This window comes from Phoenix dactylifera, chromosome 1, assembly GCF_009389715.1.
Source record: "Phoenix dactylifera cultivar Barhee BC4 chromosome 1, palm_55x_up_171113_PBpolish2nd_filt_p, whole genome shotgun sequence".
Classification (NCBI taxonomy): Eukaryota; Viridiplantae; Streptophyta; class Magnoliopsida; order Arecales; family Arecaceae; genus Phoenix; species Phoenix dactylifera.
The window spans coordinates 10,201,923-10,221,670 of record NC_052392.1 but is presented as its reverse complement, the minus strand read 5'-3'; the positions used below and the strand labels follow the sequence as shown (position 1 = coordinate 10,221,670).

The following is a 19,748-nucleotide window of genomic DNA, read 5'->3' as shown; positions in this document are numbered from 1 at the left end:
GGTCATGTCTTCCGCCGAAAGTTCACCTCCTAGATCCTCTCTCCTCTGTAGATCAGCAATCGCAGTCTCGACCCCCTCCACTCTCCGAAAGATATCGCCCACTTCCTCGCGATTCCAACGACGAAGCCGCCGTTTGGTAATCTCAAGTTTGCGGGAGACCCGTTGCATCGCATTTCCCCGTACCGGGACACGCCATGCATCGCGAACGATGTCCCAAGACTGAGGGTACGATAGCCAAATCTTCTCGAAGCGGAAGGGACTATGATGACCAGGTCCCGATGAAGTGGAAATCAGCAGAGGGCAGTGGTCAGATGCAATCCGGGGTAAGTGACTAACACAGCAGGTAGGGAACCGGAGGATCCAATCTGGGGTCGCAAAGGCCCTATCTAATCGCTCCCAAACCCTAGCACTACCGGATTGATTGTTACACCAGGTAAACCGCGGTCCCGAAAAACCTAGGTCCACCAGACCGTTCCGCATTACGAAGTCGCGAAACTCCCTCCTATCCACTCTATCCGTGAACTCCGCACCTCCCCTCTTATCACCCGCACTCTGGATACAATTGAAGTCACCAACTAACACCGTCGGGATACCCTGGGCAGTCAGGTTGGCGATCTCTTGCCAAAGAGCTCTCCTAACCCTGTAGTCCGTGCTCGCGTACACACCGCACAACACCCACGGGTCAGTATCAGGTTCCGATACAACCATGACTACCTGTTGAGGGCAGTAGTGGAAGACATCAATCGTCGCCACCCCTCGCCTCCACAGGACCAAAAGGCCACCAGACAGCCCCTGGGACTCAACTGCATAGGTCTCCCAGTCCCTTTCCAGGCGCCGCCTCAATCGAACCAGTCCATCGCCCGATAATCGCGTCTCGCAAAGAAAACAGATCTCTGGACAATGGACCTGCACTAGCCGCTTAAAGGAAGACATGAAGGCCGGCTTGGCCGCCCCCCTACAATTTCAGGCTAGAACCTTCATGGATCACAGTCCGCAGGGTCGACCTCAGGCTCATCCTCCCCCTGGGTCGTGGGAGCTATGTCAAGCTGGCGACCTAGGTCGCCCTGCTGCTCTACCACACCAGATGCATCGCCAGATGCATCGCGCATGACCGCCGCCCTAATGAGTCGCACGACAGCTGGGTGGTCCCCCTCTGCCATAGCTATACCCATGGAATCATGGCCCCCGTCACCACTGTAAGAGGGCCCCTCACAGGGTGCCCCTCCGGGCGGCACCCCAACCACACCCTCTCGTGGCGTCAGTGGCTCGGTCGGACTCTCCTCCAAATGCAGTCCAAGATGAGCCCTGGACTCGCATCCCTCAGGAGCAGCCTCCAGCCGCTCACCCAAGGCTGGGGTCGGAGAGCCAAACCGATAGACCCCATCTGGGCCTCTCCCAAGGCCCTCCAGTGTATCCCAGGGGGCCCGCACGAGGGGGGTCTGACCAACAGTCAGAGGGGTCCCCTGCACTGAGGCCAATCCCCCACCCGGGGACCTATACTGAAACGGGCCTACTAGCATCCCGGGGTCCTCTGTCGAATCTCCCTGGAACTGCAGGTCCCGCTCATCCTGGGTGCCCATGCATGCAGCTAACTGAGCTTGTGGGCCCCCCCAAGCTGGGCTTGAGTAGCCCCCCCAGGCTGGACCCGCGGACCCTGTCCCTGTAGCAGGGCCCGCTGTCCATGAGTAGCCCCCCCCCCGCGGTCCACGCTGGGCCCGCGTGGTGAACGAACCCGGATGGGCCCGTGCACTCCGCGCGCCCCGGTAGGCCCGGCCTGCCCGCGCGCCCCGAGCACGCAGAACTCGCGGCTCGCAGACGGCACGCGGCGCGCCGACAGCACGCGGCGCGCCAACGGCGCAGCCCCCGCTCCCGTCGCGCGGCACGTCTTGGGCCCCGCCCGCTGTCCCACGCGAAGCACGCCGGGCCCTGAAGGCCCTGGCCCGCTGGGTCGACCTAGGCAAGGCCGACTGGGCCCGCGCTCCTGGGCCCTGTGGATGCCCGAGGCCCACCGGGGCCCTAGCCCGCTTGTTACCGCGAGGCCGGCTGCACGGTTCACTGGGACCCGGGTCAGACCACCTGTGATCCGGGCTCCTCCTCTCCAGTGCGCGACCAGAACTCGGCTCCGGGTCTACCTCGTCAAGGTCATCGACGGTGTCAACCCATAGCGGGACAGTGGCTGCCGGGTAAGCCCCACCCCCCCCACCAGCCGGTGACCGTCGCCGGGCCACTTTCGACGGCTTTTGCCAGCCGTCGGTGTCCGACGGGGACACCGGTTGGGTGAAGAGGGCAACCGGCGATGTCGGCCTGGCTAAGGATGGCTCAGGAACTGAACCAGACGCGGCCCTCACCGATTGGGCCGGGGACACCGGTAGGGTCAGGAGGGCAACCGGCGATGTCGGCCTGGCTAAGGGTGGCTCAGGTCCAGGGCCAGGCGCGGCCCTCACCGGTCGAGCTGCCGGGGGTGGGAGTGGCGGCCGAGACGGGGCGGACTCGGGTCCAGGTTCGGGCTCCCTCGGCCGTGGTGGTCGCGACTCTCGCGGCAGAGGTCTCTGCCGTGTCGCCACCATCCAAGGGCCAAAAATCGGCCCTTGGGTCTCCATCCCCGCTGCAGGAGCCGACGGAACAGAGCCACCCCCAGGGTCCCCCTCCCCTGGCGGCCCGCCCTCCGCCGATTGAGTAAACACCGGAAAACTGCACGCTGCCTCCAGGTGACCCATCCGCCCACACAGGGGGCAGAGAATGGGGACGTTCTCGAAGACGAAGGGCTGCCACCGCACCTTCGTCTTCCCCTGGATCAAAATCCCAGGTCTAAGGGGCGCGGTGGCATCGACCACCACCTTCACCCGAGCGAAACCCATCGCCCGTCGCTGCTCGGTGACCCCGTCCACAGCGATCGGCCGGCCTGCCCTAGACGCGATCTCCAAGATGGTTGACGGCGACCAATACTCCGGCGGCAGGCGGGGGAGTCGAAGCCACATCGTTACCGAAGTAACGGCCTCCTCCCCTGGCTCAAAATCAGGGACCCAAGGAGCCATGGCGAGGAGCTGCCCCGCCACCACCCAGGGTCCCTCATTTAAGGCCCCGTCCCGGTCCGCCGTCGACCGGAAACGCAGAGCCAGGTAGCCGTCCGTTAGAGGGACGGCCACCACCTCCTTAAGGTTAGCCCGGGTAGCCACGTCCTTGGCTACCCATTCGGCCGGAACACGGCGGCCAAGGCTACGCACCATGACCGCCCGCCCGTCCCACTCTTGCCGAGCCGCCGCGATGGGTTCCTCCGGAAGTGTGACGACTTCCGGGAAGCGGCGGCTCAGCCGCTCCACCTCCGCGGCCGAGGGCCAGTGAGTCACCCACGGCCCCGGCCTCGACCAGGCACCGGAGTGCTCCCCCCGACCGCCGCTCTGTTTTCCAGAAGAAGATTTAGACTTACCGTTTCCTCTCGCCGTTCCTTCCTCCTTCTCCCCCGCCGGCTGCTTCCCCTTCCGGTCCATGTAGTGGAGCCCTGTGGAGATGGAGCACCTGCAAGACAGAATGTTAGATGAAGGCGAGAGCTCCCGATTCGTCAGAAAGCCCACGGGATCCCTGCCGTTGTGCCCCTCCAGGAACCAGGCGGCACGACGCGTTGCAGGTGAGCCTCGTATCCTTGACCAGCGGCGACCTCACCAGGCACTTCGCCGGTGGAAGATGACCGTTAGACCACCTCCGAGAAGATTCCTCTCTCCAGGGTTTCCTTTCCCCAGAGTTTCTCTCTCAATTTTCACTAATAAAAATTAAACCTTTTCATGTCCCATATATTTTTTTATAAAATATAAAAATCTTATTGCTATATAGAATCTAATTTTTTATTTTTTTAAAATTTCAACTGGATTTGAGATATTTCTTGACCGGATCTTTCCCTCTCCTCTTCCACCAAACGAGCCATGAACTCGCCAGCTAACGCCGACTTCGCAAAACGAAACACAGAACAACGTGAGCCGTGGATTTTTTTCGTAATTATAATAATGCATGTAAATCGAAATCGGCAAGCGAAAATTGCAACTTTAATGAAGGGGTTGAAAAAGAAATATAAAGTCGGCAATGCGATTGCCGACGTTACGTGTTATAAAATGCAAAGCTTCGTCTCCCTATGTCCACCAGTCATCGTCTCTGTCATCTCTTTCTTGCTCCTCACTCTTCTCCAATGGCTTCAGCTATGATGGAGGACAGTTTCGAAGACGATCAGCTGGCCTCAATGACCACCGACGACATCATCAGGGCCTCTCGCCTCCTCGACAATGAGATCCGGATCCTCAAGGTAAAACCCTAATCAAGATCCCATCCTTTTCCCCAAACAATCTAGGGTTTCTTGTCCCCTTCTATCCTCCTCTTTCCCATCTCTTGACACGCTCTTTCTGCGAGAAATTAGAATTTTTGTTGTTCTTGATTTTTCCAATCCTGTGATCTGCGGCAGGATGAGTTACAGCGGACGAATCTCGAGTTGGAATCCTTCAAGGAAAAGATAAAGGAGAACCAGGAAAAGATAAAACTTAACAAGCAGCTCCCTTATCTCGTTGGTAACATCGTCGAGGTTTCTGCTCCCTGCGTTCCCTTCGTCTCCAAGCCTTTAATTCCCCTTTTCATTCTTTCTTTACTTTTGTTTGATTTTTTTTTTTTGTTTTTTGTTTTTTTTTTTTTTTTTTTTGGGGGGGGGGGGGGGGGGGGGTTGTACAATTTATCTGAAGGATAACAATGTATTAAACCCTGAAACTCTAGCACAAGAAAGGAAAAGAAAAAGAAGTATGGATTTTCACTGTCTTCTTGACTCGTAGCCCTCTTCATTGGCATTATATGATGAACTTTTGGATGATCCTGTCATAAATTTCATAATTAGATTCAAATATATTTCACCTAGATAATCAGGGCTTCCATTTATATGTTATTAGTGGTTTGAAGGATGGAAACAGTTTAATCTCGTTATTTTACGACATTAACTTTTGCACTTCATTCGCCTTAATGTTAATCATATCATTTGTTTCTTTTTTTAACTGACCTTCGTGGTATCTTTAGATTTTGGAGATGAATCCAGAAGATGAGGCTGAGGAAGATGGTGCAAATGTTGATCTAGACTCACAAAGAAAGGGAAAATGTGTTGTTCTAAAAACTTCTACACGACAAGTAAGCTAGAAGCCCTCATTTATCCATATTTTACTTATTTTTCCCTTGATGGAGCGTAAGTTCTGCTTCATCTTGCCTCCTAAATGTAGACTTGAATGTTGAAATATTGAATGGTCTTGGCTGAACCTATTCAAAGTTAGCTTACTTTGGCAATGCGATGATGGAACCTATCCAAAAAGAATATATATATATAACCTTGATGAGGGAACTCTTATCCTCATCTTTTTTGATTTTTCATTATATAATTATGATAATGTGCGCACTTATGTGTTATGCTATCCAGTTTTATTCTCCTGCTCCTATGTGGAGTTATTGATGTTTAGACTTGTTGGGGGAAAAATGGATCGTCCCGAAACACGTGAATGCATCGCCATCACGTGACTGGGGGCGCCCGACCCCGAAGCGCCCGACCTCGAGGCGCCCGATCTCGACATCCCTGATTTCAAAACGCTAAGACGACCTCAGAAGGTTGACCTTGCCGTTCACATGTTGCGGCCATGCCCTGCGACAACCTCGCCGCACCATGCTCCGCTCGCCAGCCATGCCACGACATATCAACCAGGGACTATGCCCTGGGCGGCTGTCAGCAATTAATGCGCATGGCCTCCGCAGATCTCCGGCTTACTCAACAATTAATGCGCATGGCCTCCGCAGATCTCCGGCTTACTCAACAATTAATGTACACGGCCTCCATGGATCTCCGACCTACTCAAAATCTTAAGCCCTTCACGACAGCTAGTTGACTCACTCGACTACGCCCAGTCACCCACTGCAACTCATTGGCTCCAGTCCAGCCCTCCACGGCAGCGCATTAATTCACACGATCGTGCTCAATCATTACGGTAACTCATTTAATTCGCCCCGTCACATCACAGGTAACCCTGTACCCCCCTATAAAAGGAAAATCTCTCCCTCTAAAAGGGGGACCGGAGGCTGAGAATTTTAGAAAATATTCTCTCTCCCTCTTCACAATAGCCCCCTCTGACTTAACCATCGGAGGGCCGGCGGTGGAAACCCCGGCCACCGGCTTCTTGCAGGATCCCTGAAGGACGCCGCCCGTCGACGCACCACCAGTCGGAACTCCTCCTTCTCAGCCTATGGTCGCCTCCGGGTTCAATTTCCAGCAACAGTTGGCGCTAGAGGAAGGGCCCGAGTTGTGGCCATGAAGCTAAGAAGCAAAGGAGCCTCCAACGCCTCCCGGCGTTCCACACCAAGCCCTGGACACTCTGTCCAGATCTCACCACCAAGACCTCCAGCGGACCTAGTCCCCCAAGTCCAACCGGAGCAATTCAATGTTTTGGTACAGCAAGTTCAGGCTTTGGCCACAGCAGTCCAAGGCTTGCAGCGTATGGAGGCTCTCCCTATGCCGCCTCCGTAGGTTCAGGCCCAACCGGTTCTCCCTCCAGACGGATCAATGGCCAACAATGGAGAACGACGCTGCTATCAAGGCTCAACCCGAGCGTCTCTCCGGAGAGAACCGCTAGGGAGGAGCTTAGACAAAAGGCCACAGCCTTCGGAGGCGGAATCAGCTCCAGGCGAACCAGCGCCAGAGCAGACCACCGTGGCAGTTCCCCAAGGTGGGGAACTCGACAAGAATGTCGAGAAGCTCGAGCGCCAGATTGAGGCGCTTCACAGCAGGAAGGCAAGGCGCGAGGGTGACTTTGAGTTCACCACCAAGTCACCCTTCTCCTGCCAGATCGAGGATGAATCGGTCCCACCGAGGTTCAAAATGCCCCAAGTGGAGCCCTACAATGGGACTATCGACCCCCTCGACCACCTGGAGAGCTATCGGGCCCTCATGGCACTCCAAGGGTCCTCAGAGGCCGTGCTCTGCAAGGCCTTTACTGCGACACTCCGAGGAACGGCTCGGCTTTGGTTCTCCGGGCTGAAGCTGAGCACCGTATCCTCCTTTGAACAGCTCGGCAGGCAGTTCGCCACCAACTTTGCTGCCAGCCGACGTCAGCAGCGAACGTCAGACTCCCTTCTTGATATCAAGCAAACGGAGGGAGAGCCCCTCAAAGACTATCTCGACCGTTTCACCGCCGCAACCTGGGAGGTTCGCGAGCTCAACCAGTCGATAGCCATGTCAGCGCTAAAGACTGGAGCTTGGTCCTACAGGTTGCTCTTCTCTATTGAGAAGAATTTTTCCGCCGACTTCACTGAGATGTTGGCCCGAGCTCGGAAGTATGCGAAGGCCGAAGAGGCTATCGCCTCCAGGCGGGGTACGACTGAGCAGGCCTCAAAGAAGCAGAAGAGACGCCGCAAGGAGCGCAGCCGCCCGAAAAGCCGGTCTCCCCGCCGAGATAAGAACCTGCCTCGACTAAGGAGTCCACCTCGACAGCGGGCACAGCTTCGACCAAGGTCTCCGCCTCAACCGAGATCCCCACCTCGGCCATGGGTGCCCCCGGGAAAGTACGAGAATTACACTTTCCTCAATGCACCTCGGGCAGAGATCCTTATGGAGATAGAAGGCCGAAACTATCTTCGACCTCCACTCTCGATGCGGGAGACGGGCTCGGCGCAACCCCAAAAAATATTGCCGCTTCCACCGGGACTACGGCCACGACACGGAGGAATGCTTCCAGCTCCGAGATGAGATTGAGGCACTCATTCGTCGAGGAGTACTTAACCGGTTCATGCAGAACCGACGTGAAGAAAGAAAGCCGGTAGAGAATGCCACGCTGCCTGAAAATCCAAACAACAGGCCTATTGCCGGCACCATCAACACTATCGGGAGAGGCTCGGCCGAAGGAAGCTCGGCTGAAGAGCCAGCCGGGAGAGAAACCGCTCTGAAGCACCCACGTACTTCCGAAGCTATCTGTGGTCATCTCCATGATCATAAATAAATTTGATGTAAAGCGTGTCTGGTTAATAGTGGAAGCTCGGCGAATGTTTTGTATTATGATGCCTTCCAAAAAATAGGGATGACAGAAAGCCAGCTCTGGAGAATGAATGCTCCGCTGGTTGGATTCACCGGAGATTCGGTCCCGGTTGAGGATGAGATCAGCCTTCTTGTCACGGTCGAGCTCGCCCCTCGAGAAAGCACCGCGGGGATGGATTTCCTTGTGGTCCGCCTGCCCTCGGCCTGCAACGCCATTTTTGGACGACCAGGGCTTAACGCCCTCCGAGCTGTGGTCTCGACCTACCACCTACTTGTGTGGTTCCCCACCGACCGAGGAGTAGGCGAGGTTCGTGGGGATCAGTCAATAGCTAAGTAATGCTATATGGCGACTCACAAAACAAAGCAACCGGCTGAAGCACCAAGCCAAGCGAAACAATCAGCCAAGGCGCTAACCCGAACGTTAGATCAGACGCTGCCCATCGAAACCCTGGAAGTGCGGGACGCCCCTCGAAAAGAACGAGTAGAACCTGGTGAGCTTCTTACCCAAATTCCCTTAAAAGAAAACTGCCCAGATCTAACCGTGCAGGTCGGCTCCGACCTGAGCTCTCGCGAAAGAAACCACCTGATCAAGTTCCTCCGGTCCAATATGGACGTCTTCGCCTGGTCGCCCGTGGACATGCCGGGGATAGACCCCGACGTCATGGTTCACCGACTCCAGGTGAAACCGACCTGCAAACCTGTGAGGTAGAAGAAACAGAGCTCCACGTCGGAACGACAATGAGCAGCAGCCGAGAAAGTAGACAAACTTCTCGAGGCTAGCTTCATCCGGGAGGTCTTCTATCCAGATTGGCTCGCTAACGTAGTCCTCGTGAAGAAAGCTAACGGAAAGAGGCGCATGTGCGTGGACTACACCGACTTGAATAAGGCCTGCCCAAAGGACAGCTTTCCTCTTCTAGCATTGACTAGCTCGTGGACTTCACCTCGGGACATCAGTTGTTGACCTTCATGGACGCCTTCTCAGGATATAATCAAATCTGAATGGCACCAGAAGATGAGGAGAAGACAGCCTTCATCACAGACAAGGGCCTTTATTGCTACAAAGTGATGCCGTTCGGATTGAAGAATGCCGGAGCAACATATCAAAGACTGGTCAGCCAGATCTGTGGACGACATGCTGGTGAAGAGTCGAACAGCAGAGCACCATGTAACTGACCTCAATGAGGCATTTTCCACCCTTAGGAAGTACCAAATGAAGCTCAACCCTGCCAAGTGTGCATTCGGGGTCACCTCGGACAAATTTCTCGGCTTCATAGTAACCCAGCGTGGAATCGAAGCAAACCCTGAGAAGATCCAAGCGCTACAAGAAATGGTGCCACCAAAGACGGTCAAGGAGGTACAACGGCTCATTAGCCGGGTCGCAGCTCTGGGAAGATTTGTTTCCAGGTCGGCCGAGCGGTGCCTCCCATTCTTCAAAATCCTCAAGCGGCCGAAAAACTCACTATGGTCGGAGGAATGTCAGCAAGATTTTGAAGAGCTCAGGCGCCTTCTTGCTTCTCCTTCATTACTCACAAAACCCTAGCAGGGCGAGCTCCTCTATTTGTACCTGGCCGTCTCCCCGGTCGCGGTAATCTTGGTTCTTGTCCGAGAAGAGAATAAGCTTCAGAGACCAGTGTATTATACCAGCCGAGTCCTAAGGGATGCTGAGACTCGATATTCCAAGCTGGAGAAAACAATCTTTGCCCTGGTCATCTCGGCTCGAAGGCTCCGACCTTACTTCCAGGCCCATATTGTGGCCATACTGACTGACCAGCCTATGAAGCAAATTCTACAACGGTCGGATCGCGCCGGAAGGATTACGAAGTGGGCAGTTGAGCTCGGGGAGTTTGATCTTGAATACCGTCTGAGGCCGGCGATCAAAGCCCAAACGCTTGCTGATTTTATTGTGGAGTGCACTTTGCCGGACGATCCCGAGCTTGCACTCGCGTCAGCGGAGGAGACCCCGATGCAACCATGGGTTCTACATTTGGATGGCTCCTCAACCTCGGGGGGTAGCGGAGCAGGCCTCATTCTCACTAGCCCAGATGGGGAAGTCGCGGAGCAGGCTCTACGCTTCGAGTTCCCTGCCTCGAACAATGAAACAGAGTACGAGGCACTCATTGCCGGGCTTAAATTGGCAAAGGAGCTGAAAGTGGAGGACTTGAAGGTCTTCAGTGACTCCCAACTGGTCGTGAGCAAGATTTTTGGGAGAATTTGAAGCAAGAGAGCCATCAATGCAGATATATCTCCAAAAGGTGCAAGACCTCACATCCATCTTGGGCTCCTTCAACATCTAGCACATTCCTAGAACAGAGAACCTAAGGGCAGACCAATGTCAAAGCTGGCGACTTTCCGCATGAGCGAGCTCTTTAAGATAACAGTACTCGAATACCTCCAAACGCCCAGCACAAAGGAGCCCGAGCCAACCCTCTGCATCGAGACCAAGCCGAGCTGGATGGACGAGCTTATCAGCTATATGCAGAACGAAATCCTCCCCGATGACGAGCTCGAAGCTCGCCAAATTAGGCGTTGAGCTTCCAAATACATCTTATATCAAGGCAAGCTCTACCGCAGGTCGTTCACCTCTCCCCTCCTCAGATGCCTCCGCTCGTCAGAGACGGACTATGCTATGCGAGAGGTTCATGAAGGGATATGCGGGAACTACTTGGGAGGCCGAGCACTGGCCCACAAAATCCTGCGCCAAGGATACTACTGGCCCACACTTCAAAAGGACGCATCGGACTTCGTCCGAAGGTGCAATCGGTGCCAGCGGAATGCCAACATTCAGCGCCGGCCCTCGGCCCCGCTGACCTCGATAAGTGCCCCTTGGCCATTCGCCCAATGGGGGATTGACATCCTGGGATCATTTTTTCTGGCCACCGGAAAGAGAAAATTTCTAGTTGTCTCCATCGACTACTTTACCAAATGGGTCGAAATCGAACCAGTGGTCCAGATCTTCGAGCTGAAGATGCGGGACTTTGTCTGGAAGTCAATAATCTGCAGATTTGGACTCCCTCCGCATCCTTATATCTGACACTTCGGTCGTCCATCCACAGGCGAATAGAGAAACCGAGGTGACAAACTGCACCATCCTTTAGGGGCTCAAGGTTAGGCTCGACCGATCCAAAGGGCAATGGGTCGAAGACCTCTACAATGTTCTCTGGGCTTACAGGACTACATTTCGACTTTCCACTGGCGATACCCCCTTCAACCTAGCGTACGGAACGAAAGCTGTCATCCCCCTAAAAGTCGGACTCCCCTCACCAAGAGTAGAGCACTACAACGCAGCCTCCAACTCCTCTCAGCTCAGGGGCAACTTGGACCTCGTTGAGGAGACAAGGGAGGTCGTCCGAGTCCGCATGGCGAGGTATTAACAGAAAGCGACACAGTACTACAACTCCAGGGTAAAGGCCAAGCTTTTCAAGGTGGGAGATCTCGTCCTCAGGAGAGCTGGAGCTTCTCAGCCTACCGAGCAGGAGAAGCTCGCCTCGAACTGGAAAGGGTCATATCGGATTGCTCGAGTCCAGCGGCCCGGAGCGTACAAGTTGGAGTCTCTCGAAGGGACCCTCATTCCACGAAGTTGGAATTCCGGAAATCTTCGGATGTATTATCAGTAGAGCTGCCAGGGGTCCTCGACGATTGGAAACACAACTCTCGTTCCCTTCTTATGTTGATTTATTTGCAGCTCTCCTTTAATTATTCCACTCTTCCTGATATTGGGACGCTTGTGAACTTCAGGATACCCGACCAAGCTCAGATGTCCGACCAAGCTCGGATGGCCGACCAAGTTCGAGTGTCCGACTAAGTTCGGATGCCCCAGCCAAGTTTGGGATACCTCGCTACGTTGACGCCGAGCTCAGTCTCGATCTCCATCAAAGCCCCCGACCAAGATCGGGATGCTCCACTGAGTCGACAGTGAGCCCAAGCTCCCTCGACCTCGGGAAGCGTCGCGGGGTCGACAGCGAGCCCAAGCTCCCTCGGCCTCGTGCACGATCCTTTGACTAAGGTCGGGATGCCCCGCTGAGTCGACAGTGAGCCCAAGCTCCCTCGACCTCGGAAAGCGTAGCAGGGTCGACAGCGAGCCTAAGCTCCCTCGGCCTCGTGCACGATCCTCCGACTAAGGTCGGGATGCCCCGCTGAGTCGACAGCGAGCCCAAGCTCCCTCGACCTCGGAAAGCGTAGCGGGTCGACTGCGAGCCAAAGCTCCCTCGGCCTTGTGCACGATCCTCCGACTAAGGTCGGGATGCCCTGCTGAGTCGACAGCGAGCCCAAGCTCCCTCGACTTCGGGAAGCATAGCGGGGTCGACAGCGAGCCCAAGCTTTCTCGGCCTCGTGCACAATCCCCCGACTAAGGTCGGGATGCCCCGCTGAGTCGACAGTGAGCCCAAGCTTCCTCGATCTCGGGAAGCGTTGCGGGGTCGACAGCGAGCTCAAGCTCCCTCGGCCTCGTGCACGATCCTCCGACTAAGGTTGGGTTGCCCCGTTGAGTCGACAGCGAGCCCAAGCTCCCTTGACCTCGGGAAGCGTAGCGGGGTCGACAGCGAGCCCAAGCTCCCTCGGCCTCGTGCATGATCCCCCGACTAAGGTCGGGATGTCCCGTTGAGTCGACAGCGAGCCCAAACTCCCTCGACCTCGGAAAGCACCGCCGGACAACATCAAGTCGACAGCGGGCCAAGCCTCCCTCGACCTCGCGTAATCTTTCGACCAAGCTCGGGAAGCTCCTTACCACCAATCTCCAGCTCGATCTTCACCTACTCCATACTCCTCCGGACGAAGGCTCGGCCAAGTCCGAACATCGACTTAAGCCGAGACGGCCTGCAACGACGACCTCGAGCTCTGCCCAATGATGCCCTGGCCGAGCTCGGAAATGCCGAGTCATTGGCCATGAGCTCGAGTTCTACCTGATGACGCTTCGGCCGAGTTCGAAATCAAAGAGCATGAAAGCTCCGACGATAGCCCAGCCTCGGCCTATGTTGTCATTGAGCCCGAGCTTGAAGCTTCAACAAGCTTCTTCTGGAAGCCGAGCCCAAGGATTTGGCGAAATTTTTCCAGAGGATAGGCCTAAAGGCGTAGCAGGACTTCTTCGAAGCCCGAGCACAAGGACTTAGCATAATTCCTCCAGAAGCGGAGTTTGAATACTTAGCGAATTCTACCGAATTCTACCAGAGCCAGGTCTAAAGAATTAGTCGAGCTCGAAGACTTGGTGAAATGCGCCAGACAGGAATCCAACTCAAGTAGCGAAAATAAAAGTTTATCAACTATGCAAATAGAAGCAAGCACAAATACTCGCAGAATCTGAAAAGAGGATATTTCATTGATAAAAGCTCGAGGGCTGAGTACAAAACTTGACCTTGAGGTTGACTCACCTGGCCGGATAATGGCCGTAGAGGTCGACCTCGTTTACAAAAGAACAAGCAAAAGGAAAGGAAAAAGGAGGCTAAGTCCTAAAGGGCAACGGCTGCTTCAGTATCGACCTCGGGGTCGTCCACAACGATCACTTGGGGGTCCTCGGCAGAAGCTATCTCGGGACCTTCCCCAACGGCCTCGGACTGGGCTTCACCAGTGGCCTCAGGAGCACCCCCGGTGGCTTCCCCGGAGGGAATCTCCCGCGCCGCCTGCTTGGCCGCATCAGCCTCGGCCTTGACAGCCTCCCGATCGGCCTCGAGAATTGCAGGAACGTCGCAGGTCCCATCGTCGAGGCTTCCGAGCTCGCTCTTTACGCCGACTCCCATTCTTGGCCGAATACCCTTGAGGTCGAGCTGGGGGCAAAACCGCTGCATTTGCCTCCGAAAGTTCTTGAAGCCGCGGAGGAATCCGTCCACGGCCTTCTCCTCCATCAGATCGCGGAACTCTTCTGACTCCTTGAAGAGTACCACTGCATCTCGGGCCTGTTCCAGCGCCCTTTTCTCTCGAGCTTCGAGCTGCTCGACCTTCAGGCGGAGAAGCCCCCCTCATACTTGTAGCCGGCGGCCTCGGAGCGGGCCTCGGCTAGACGCGCCTCGAAGGCGCACAACTTCGACCTCGCCAAAGCGTGCGAGGCCTTCTCCTCTTTGAGCTGGTCTACCGCCGATCGTCGCTCGGCTTCGGCGGCCTCCATCCGCGCGATGGCCTCCCACCGCGTGGCCTCAGAGTCGGCAAGCTTCTTCTCGGCCCCCTCCAACTGCCTTTGGCTCCTCCGAGCCTCACTCTGGCACTCCGACGCGATGAGCACCAACATGTCGAGCTGATGAAGGTGCTGTAAAAAAAAAAGAAGAGGAGAAAGAAAGAAAACGAAAGTTGGTAAAGGTCAAGGAGATGTCAACGATCAAGTCAAAAAAGCAAAAGCGAGGAGACGACTTACTCGGACGGCAGTGCAGTAGGTTTGATCGACGAGGCTCCCGGGATCGATGGCCTCGAACTCGGCCCAATTAGCTGGGAGCAATGCGCGGCGAAATACCTCGCGCGTGACATTGCTGTCATGGAGGACCGAATCGCCCTCACGGATCGGAGACTCCAGGTCGTCAGACCCCCTCTCAGAGTGATCTCCGACCCCGGACGAGCTTGGGACGTTGGCCCCCGACGAGCTTGGCCTGCCCGGGCTCGGAACAACAGGACGAGATGCGCTCGGGACCCCAGGGCGCCTGCTCGGCTCGGGGCCCGAGCGCCACAGGCGGACAACTTGCCGACCCGGCTGCTGAGAAATGGGGATGGGCAGGCTGGAGGCGCCGAATCCCTTGCCCTCCTAGAACCCAAGCTCGCGTAAAACTCAGCAGCTGGAGTCTCCTCCCGGACGGATCCGGAAGTTCCGACCCCAGGGCCCCTTGTCTCGGTAGAAGCAGAAGTCGAGGCTGATCTGGGCTTCTTCCTCGGCTCGGGATGAGCCCCACCGGCCTCGGCCACCCTCCTTTTGAGCCGAGTGAAGAGGGCCGTGTTGCTGGTCACCATGTTAGCAACGTCTGAAGAGAAATTTTTTTTCCAAGTGTCAGATCGGCACTAAAAAAGAGGGAAAGAAACAAATAAGACAAAAGACAGCAAAACGAAGGAGCAGTGCGACTGCTCTTACCCTTGGGGCGCGCCGAGCTCAAGCCGACGTTCACAAAGGCCTCCTCGCTTAGGAGGTCGGTCAGAAGGATATTTCCTTTGAAGCCATGCAGAGCGTCGAGAACCCTCTGCTCGTCCGCCGAAAGCTGGGGGAGATTATTGAGGGCTTTTAGCCGGGGCTGCCCCCATCTTGGGTCAAATCCCCACGAAAACTCGGAGGAAAGAAAGAAAAATTTTTTCTTCCACTCATGAATGGAGGAAGGGGCACCTCGGAAGAGTGGTCTACCGCCCCGAAAGGCGAGGTAGAGCCACTCTCCATCTGCCGGGTTAGACTTCAACATGAAGCACCAGCGGAAGACGTTCACCGAGGTCGGTATCCCATGCGCAAGGCAAAGGGATAGGAACCCGATGATGGTCCTCCACGAGTTCGGAGTGAGTTGTGCTGGGACGAGCTGGTATGCCACCAGTAATTCGTTCACAAACTCGTGTAGGGGGAACCTAACGCCGGCCCAGAGTGTCTCAATGTACACCCCGATCCAATCTGGAGGTCTCATTACCCGATCCTCCGATCCCGCAAGCTCGAGACGAAACCCGAGCCAGAGGAAATATCGGGAGCGGACCAGCTCCAGTTGCTCCTCGGTCCGGCTAGACCCGACCTCACCTGTACCGCGACCCATTCCAGAAAGAAAGACGAGGAAGAAAACAAAGGATGAAGGAGGAAGAAAAAAGAAGAAGAAGAAAAATCCCCCGAGCCAATGTGAGAAAGTGACCTACTGTGGAGTCGCCGAAAACCGCCTCAGGGCGCCGCCGGGAAAACTCAGTCGTGACTGGGAAAGGAAGAAAGGAGACAAAGGAAGAAGAGGAGAGCAGCAACTGTGGCGGCCAAATAAGAACTTTCTAGGGCTAAGTCAGGGGGTTTATATAGATCTTCCCAACGGCCCAGATCAGCAAGACCGGATCCCGCCTTCCGTCTAGATCGCGACACGCGTCTGCTCCGAAAATCGAAGCGACGTACCAACCTGGATCGGCACCTCAAAAGCGGAATCGAGGCGGCGTCCCGTCGGATCTTGCAACCTCATCATGAGCCCACGACGTGAAGCAACCTCGAAAAGCGAAAGGACGTCGCCCCGTCTTCTCTCATTAAAGATGCCCCGAAGCATGCGAAACGACGGAATAATTTAAAGCTACCTAGCCCCCACTAGTGCAATAAAGGCAACTATTTTCCTCGCCCGAGCTCGTAAGCGGCTCGAACTCGGAAGTCGGGGGGTAGTGTTGGGGAAAAAATGGATCGTCCCGAAACACGTGAACGCATCGCCAGCACGTGACTGGGGGCACCCGACCCCGAGACGCCCGACCTGGAGGCGCCCGATCTCGACATTCCCGACTTCAAAACGCCGAGCTGACCTCCGAAGGCTGACTTTATCGTTCACATGCTGCGGCCACGCCCTGCGACAACCTCGCCGCACCATGCTCCGCTCGCCAGCCATGCCATGACATATCAACCAGGGACCATGCTTTGGGCGACTGTCAGCAATTAATGCGCATGGCCTCCGCAGATCTCCGGCTTACTTAACAATTAATGCGCATGGCCTCTGCAGATCTCCGGCTTACTCAACAATTAATGTACACGGCCTCTACGGATCTCCGACCTACTCAAAATCTTAAGCCCTCCACGACAGCCAGTTGACTCACTCAACTACGCCCAGTCACCCACTGCAACTCATTGGCTCCAGTCCAGCCCTCCACGGCAGTGCATTAATTCACACGATCGTGCTCAATCATGACGGTAACTCATTTAATTCGCCCCGTCACATCATAGGTAATCCTGTACCCCTCTATAAAAGGAAAACCTCTTTACTAAACGGGGGATCGGGGACTCTGAGAATTTCAGAAATTATTCTCTCCCTCTTCACAATAGCCCCCTCTGACTTAAGCATCGGAGGGCCAGCGCCGGAAACCCCGGCTACCGGCTTCTTGCAGGATCCCCGGAGGACGCCGCCCGTCGACGCACCACCAGCCGGAACTCCTCCTTCTCAGCCCGTGGTCGCCCCCGGGTCCAATTTCCAGCAACAAGACTTTTAAAGTTTCTCTTTATTTTACTAATTGAAAGTCAGTCGTCAGATTGCCACCTTGTTTATATTTTGAAGGACATGATTTTTGGACTTGGCATGACCTTGGATTCTGATGCTTTCTATCAACTGAAAAACCATTGGTCCATCTGATGGAATTAGGTGATTAAGTATTGGTGACAACTTCTTTATGTGATTTCAGACCATCTTCCTTCCTGTTGTTGGGTTAGTCGACCCTGATAAACTTAAACCTGGAGATTTGGTTGGGGTTAACAAGGACAGCTACCTAATCTTGGACACCCTTCCTTCGGAATATGACTCACGAATAAAGGCAATGGAGGTTGATGAAAAGCCAGCTGATGATTACAATGATATTGGTGGCCTTGAGAAGCAGGTAACCCCTACTTCCACAACGTAGGTATGAGCTTTTTTGTGTTTGTAATGAAATTCCACTGCTAAAGAGCCAATTGCCATTCTAACTTTCAGATTCAATCTTAGTTATTTTTATTTCTATAGATATTGCAGTCTTGCGTGAGTCCTCCCTAAGGTTATTACCTAAGAAATGCTTACTCTTATTTCCTTATTGTATCTGCTACTAAATGCTTCTATTGGTGTCTATGAATCCAAGAACTTGTTGAAGCCATTGTGCTGCCAATGACACACAAAGACCGGTTTCAGAAATTAGGGATTCATCCACCTAAAGGAGTGCTTTTGTATGGACCACCTGGAACTGGGAAGACACTGATGGATCGTCCATGTGCAGCACAGACAAATGCTACTTTTCTGAAGCTAGCAGGACCCCAACTCGTTCAGGTTATTATTCAAAGCAAAAAATGCATGCTTGTGTTCTCATTCAGTTGTTTCTTCACCATTCATTTATGCTTATAAATCCACTTCCTCTACATATTTTGCGCTGAAGAAATTGTCCAAGAGCTTGACCAGTTCCTTCCACTTTAAAGTCATAGCAACCATGCATTTCTTGAAGTTGTTTCTAATGCAATGCCATATCCTAGTTGATTGATCTCACTTGATTGTTAAATGACAAATATGGATGAAATGTGATTTTCTTTGCTAGTTCTTATTTGGAAATAAATTGTTTCCTCAATTTCTCATTGTGCATCATTTACATCATTTTCTTTATGTGCCACCATCGCTCTATCTGCATCTTACTAATCCTTTTTCTGTGGTTTGTTACACTTTGAGATAGATTAAACCACCACTTGACCTCCCAGATGCACCCTTTTCTTGAAATATGAAATGATATAGTTGTATCGCATTTAATACCAAGTTTGGTTGCCAATTCAACTTTCAATGGAAAAGTCTATTTATCTCAGTTTGACTGATCTGTTTTATACATGATGATTTTTTAAGAACAGATTTGACACATATTTACTTACATGAATGGAATTTTTCCATTTTCATGAGCTTGTTACTGAAGAAAGCATACGCAGACTACCTCCTAAACCACACCATGCATGTTTATAATTGTTTTGCAGGATGTTTGAATAACAGATTATATAACGAATTTCTTATGCTGTAAAATGGGCTAGAGCTAAAAATTTCAAGAAAGACAATATCTACAACACAAGTGAACTGAAGCTGGAGTTGTTTTAATAGGAAGAAAGTATGGCAGCTTTGCCTAGGAGGAGTCGAGAGCGATAGTTGTATGTGTTGATAATCAATTTGTACAATGATTTCTTATTAGTTTCATTTTTTTAAACATTAATATGTGACTATTTTTTTTCTAAAATATAGGATAGGGCTACATTCCTTATTGCAGAGCGTGTCAGGAAGTAATCATTGTCTGGCAAGACCAGTCATGTCGAAGTTTAGGTGTTCGTCGAATTGATAGAATCGGAGCATTATGGTTGAGTGAGGGGTTATGACATTGGAGTTACCCCCACTCAGTTGTTTACAGTGAGCAGATATATTTGAGATGCCCGACATAGGTTTGTAGTTTGAAGGCAGCGATGGAAGAGATGAGGCAGAGCCATCTGACAGAGATGGAGGAGATGAGGCAGAGCCATCAAATAGAGATACAATCTTTGAGGGCTCAGCTTGACCAGATTACATCTTTGTTGCATAGGTTTATCCCTCCTCAGATAAATAACTACATATATTTGAATATTTTACATAATTATTATGTATTTTTGTATAAGTTTAATAATTTTCATATTCTTAACTTCTAAAATTTTTATCTTTTTTTTGCAGGTTTCTGATGCTTCTAGTACTCAGAGACGATGATGATGATGCCATCTATCCCTGATAGCTCTTAGACTATTTATTTAGGTATTTTATATGTATATTTTGTATATTTTTCGAACCACATTATAAATGTAAATTGAGAATGTAAATATAATTATATTTGATAATATGAATATTTCGAAAGATCTGTTTGATCGTGACATGTGTTATTATATGACTTCTGTTGTGTATGTGTTTGGTGTATATATTTATATACAGAGTTTTATTTTTTTAAATAATTTTTTTAAAAAATTAACTATTACACGCTTTCGTTAAAGTATATTAGCTATGCTTATTTGCGTTGTTAATTAGAGACGTAAATATGCGTTGCTGATATAAGATGTTTCATCGCCCATGCTTTTAAAAAGCATCGGCATATTTTATAA

General features: G+C 52.9%; 1 protein-coding gene across 9 annotated transcripts; it reads left to right on the top strand.

Annotated features, from left to right (window-relative positions):
* Positions 1–4,107: 4,107 nt before the first annotated feature.
* LOC103719156 (26S proteasome regulatory subunit 6A homolog) lies at positions 4,108–19,530 on the top strand. 9 transcript variants are annotated; one of them, XR_005511776.1, is made up of 8 exons: positions 4,115–4,291; positions 4,448–4,564; positions 5,044–5,151; positions 17,321–17,512; positions 17,747–17,931; positions 18,615–18,782; positions 18,874–19,204; positions 19,330–19,523. XR_005511776.1 is itself a non-coding variant. In XM_039126100.1 (5 exons), the coding sequence occupies exons 1-5, from the start codon at positions 4,124–4,126 to the stop codon at positions 17,774–17,776; spliced, it is 615 nt and encodes a 204-aa protein (XP_038982028.1). In that variant the 5' UTR covers positions 4,115–4,123; the 3' UTR covers positions 17,777–17,936. The 9 variants fall into 9 exon arrangements, 2 of the variants coding, with proteins under 2 accessions (XP_038982028.1, XP_038982033.1); XR_005511782.1 differs by having other exon boundaries at positions 17,321–17,536; XR_005511785.1 differs by having other exon boundaries at positions 4,108–4,291; positions 17,321–17,931; positions 18,736–18,782; positions 19,330–19,530.
* Positions 19,531–19,748: the final 218 nt, after the last annotated feature.

Coding starts and splice junctions, on each gene's coding strand:
- LOC103719156 (XM_039126100.1), top strand. CDS start 4,124: ATGTCCACCAGTCATCGTCTCTGTCATCTCTTTCTTGCTCCTCACTCT. Junction 4,292..4,447: donor ATGAGATCCGGATCCTCAAG/GTAAAACCCTAA, acceptor GATCTGCGGCAG/GATGAGTTACAGCGGACGAA. Junction 17,513..17,746: donor TTGGTGGCCTTGAGAAGCAG/GTAACCCCTACT, acceptor TATGAATCCAAG/AACTTGTTGAAGCCATTGTG.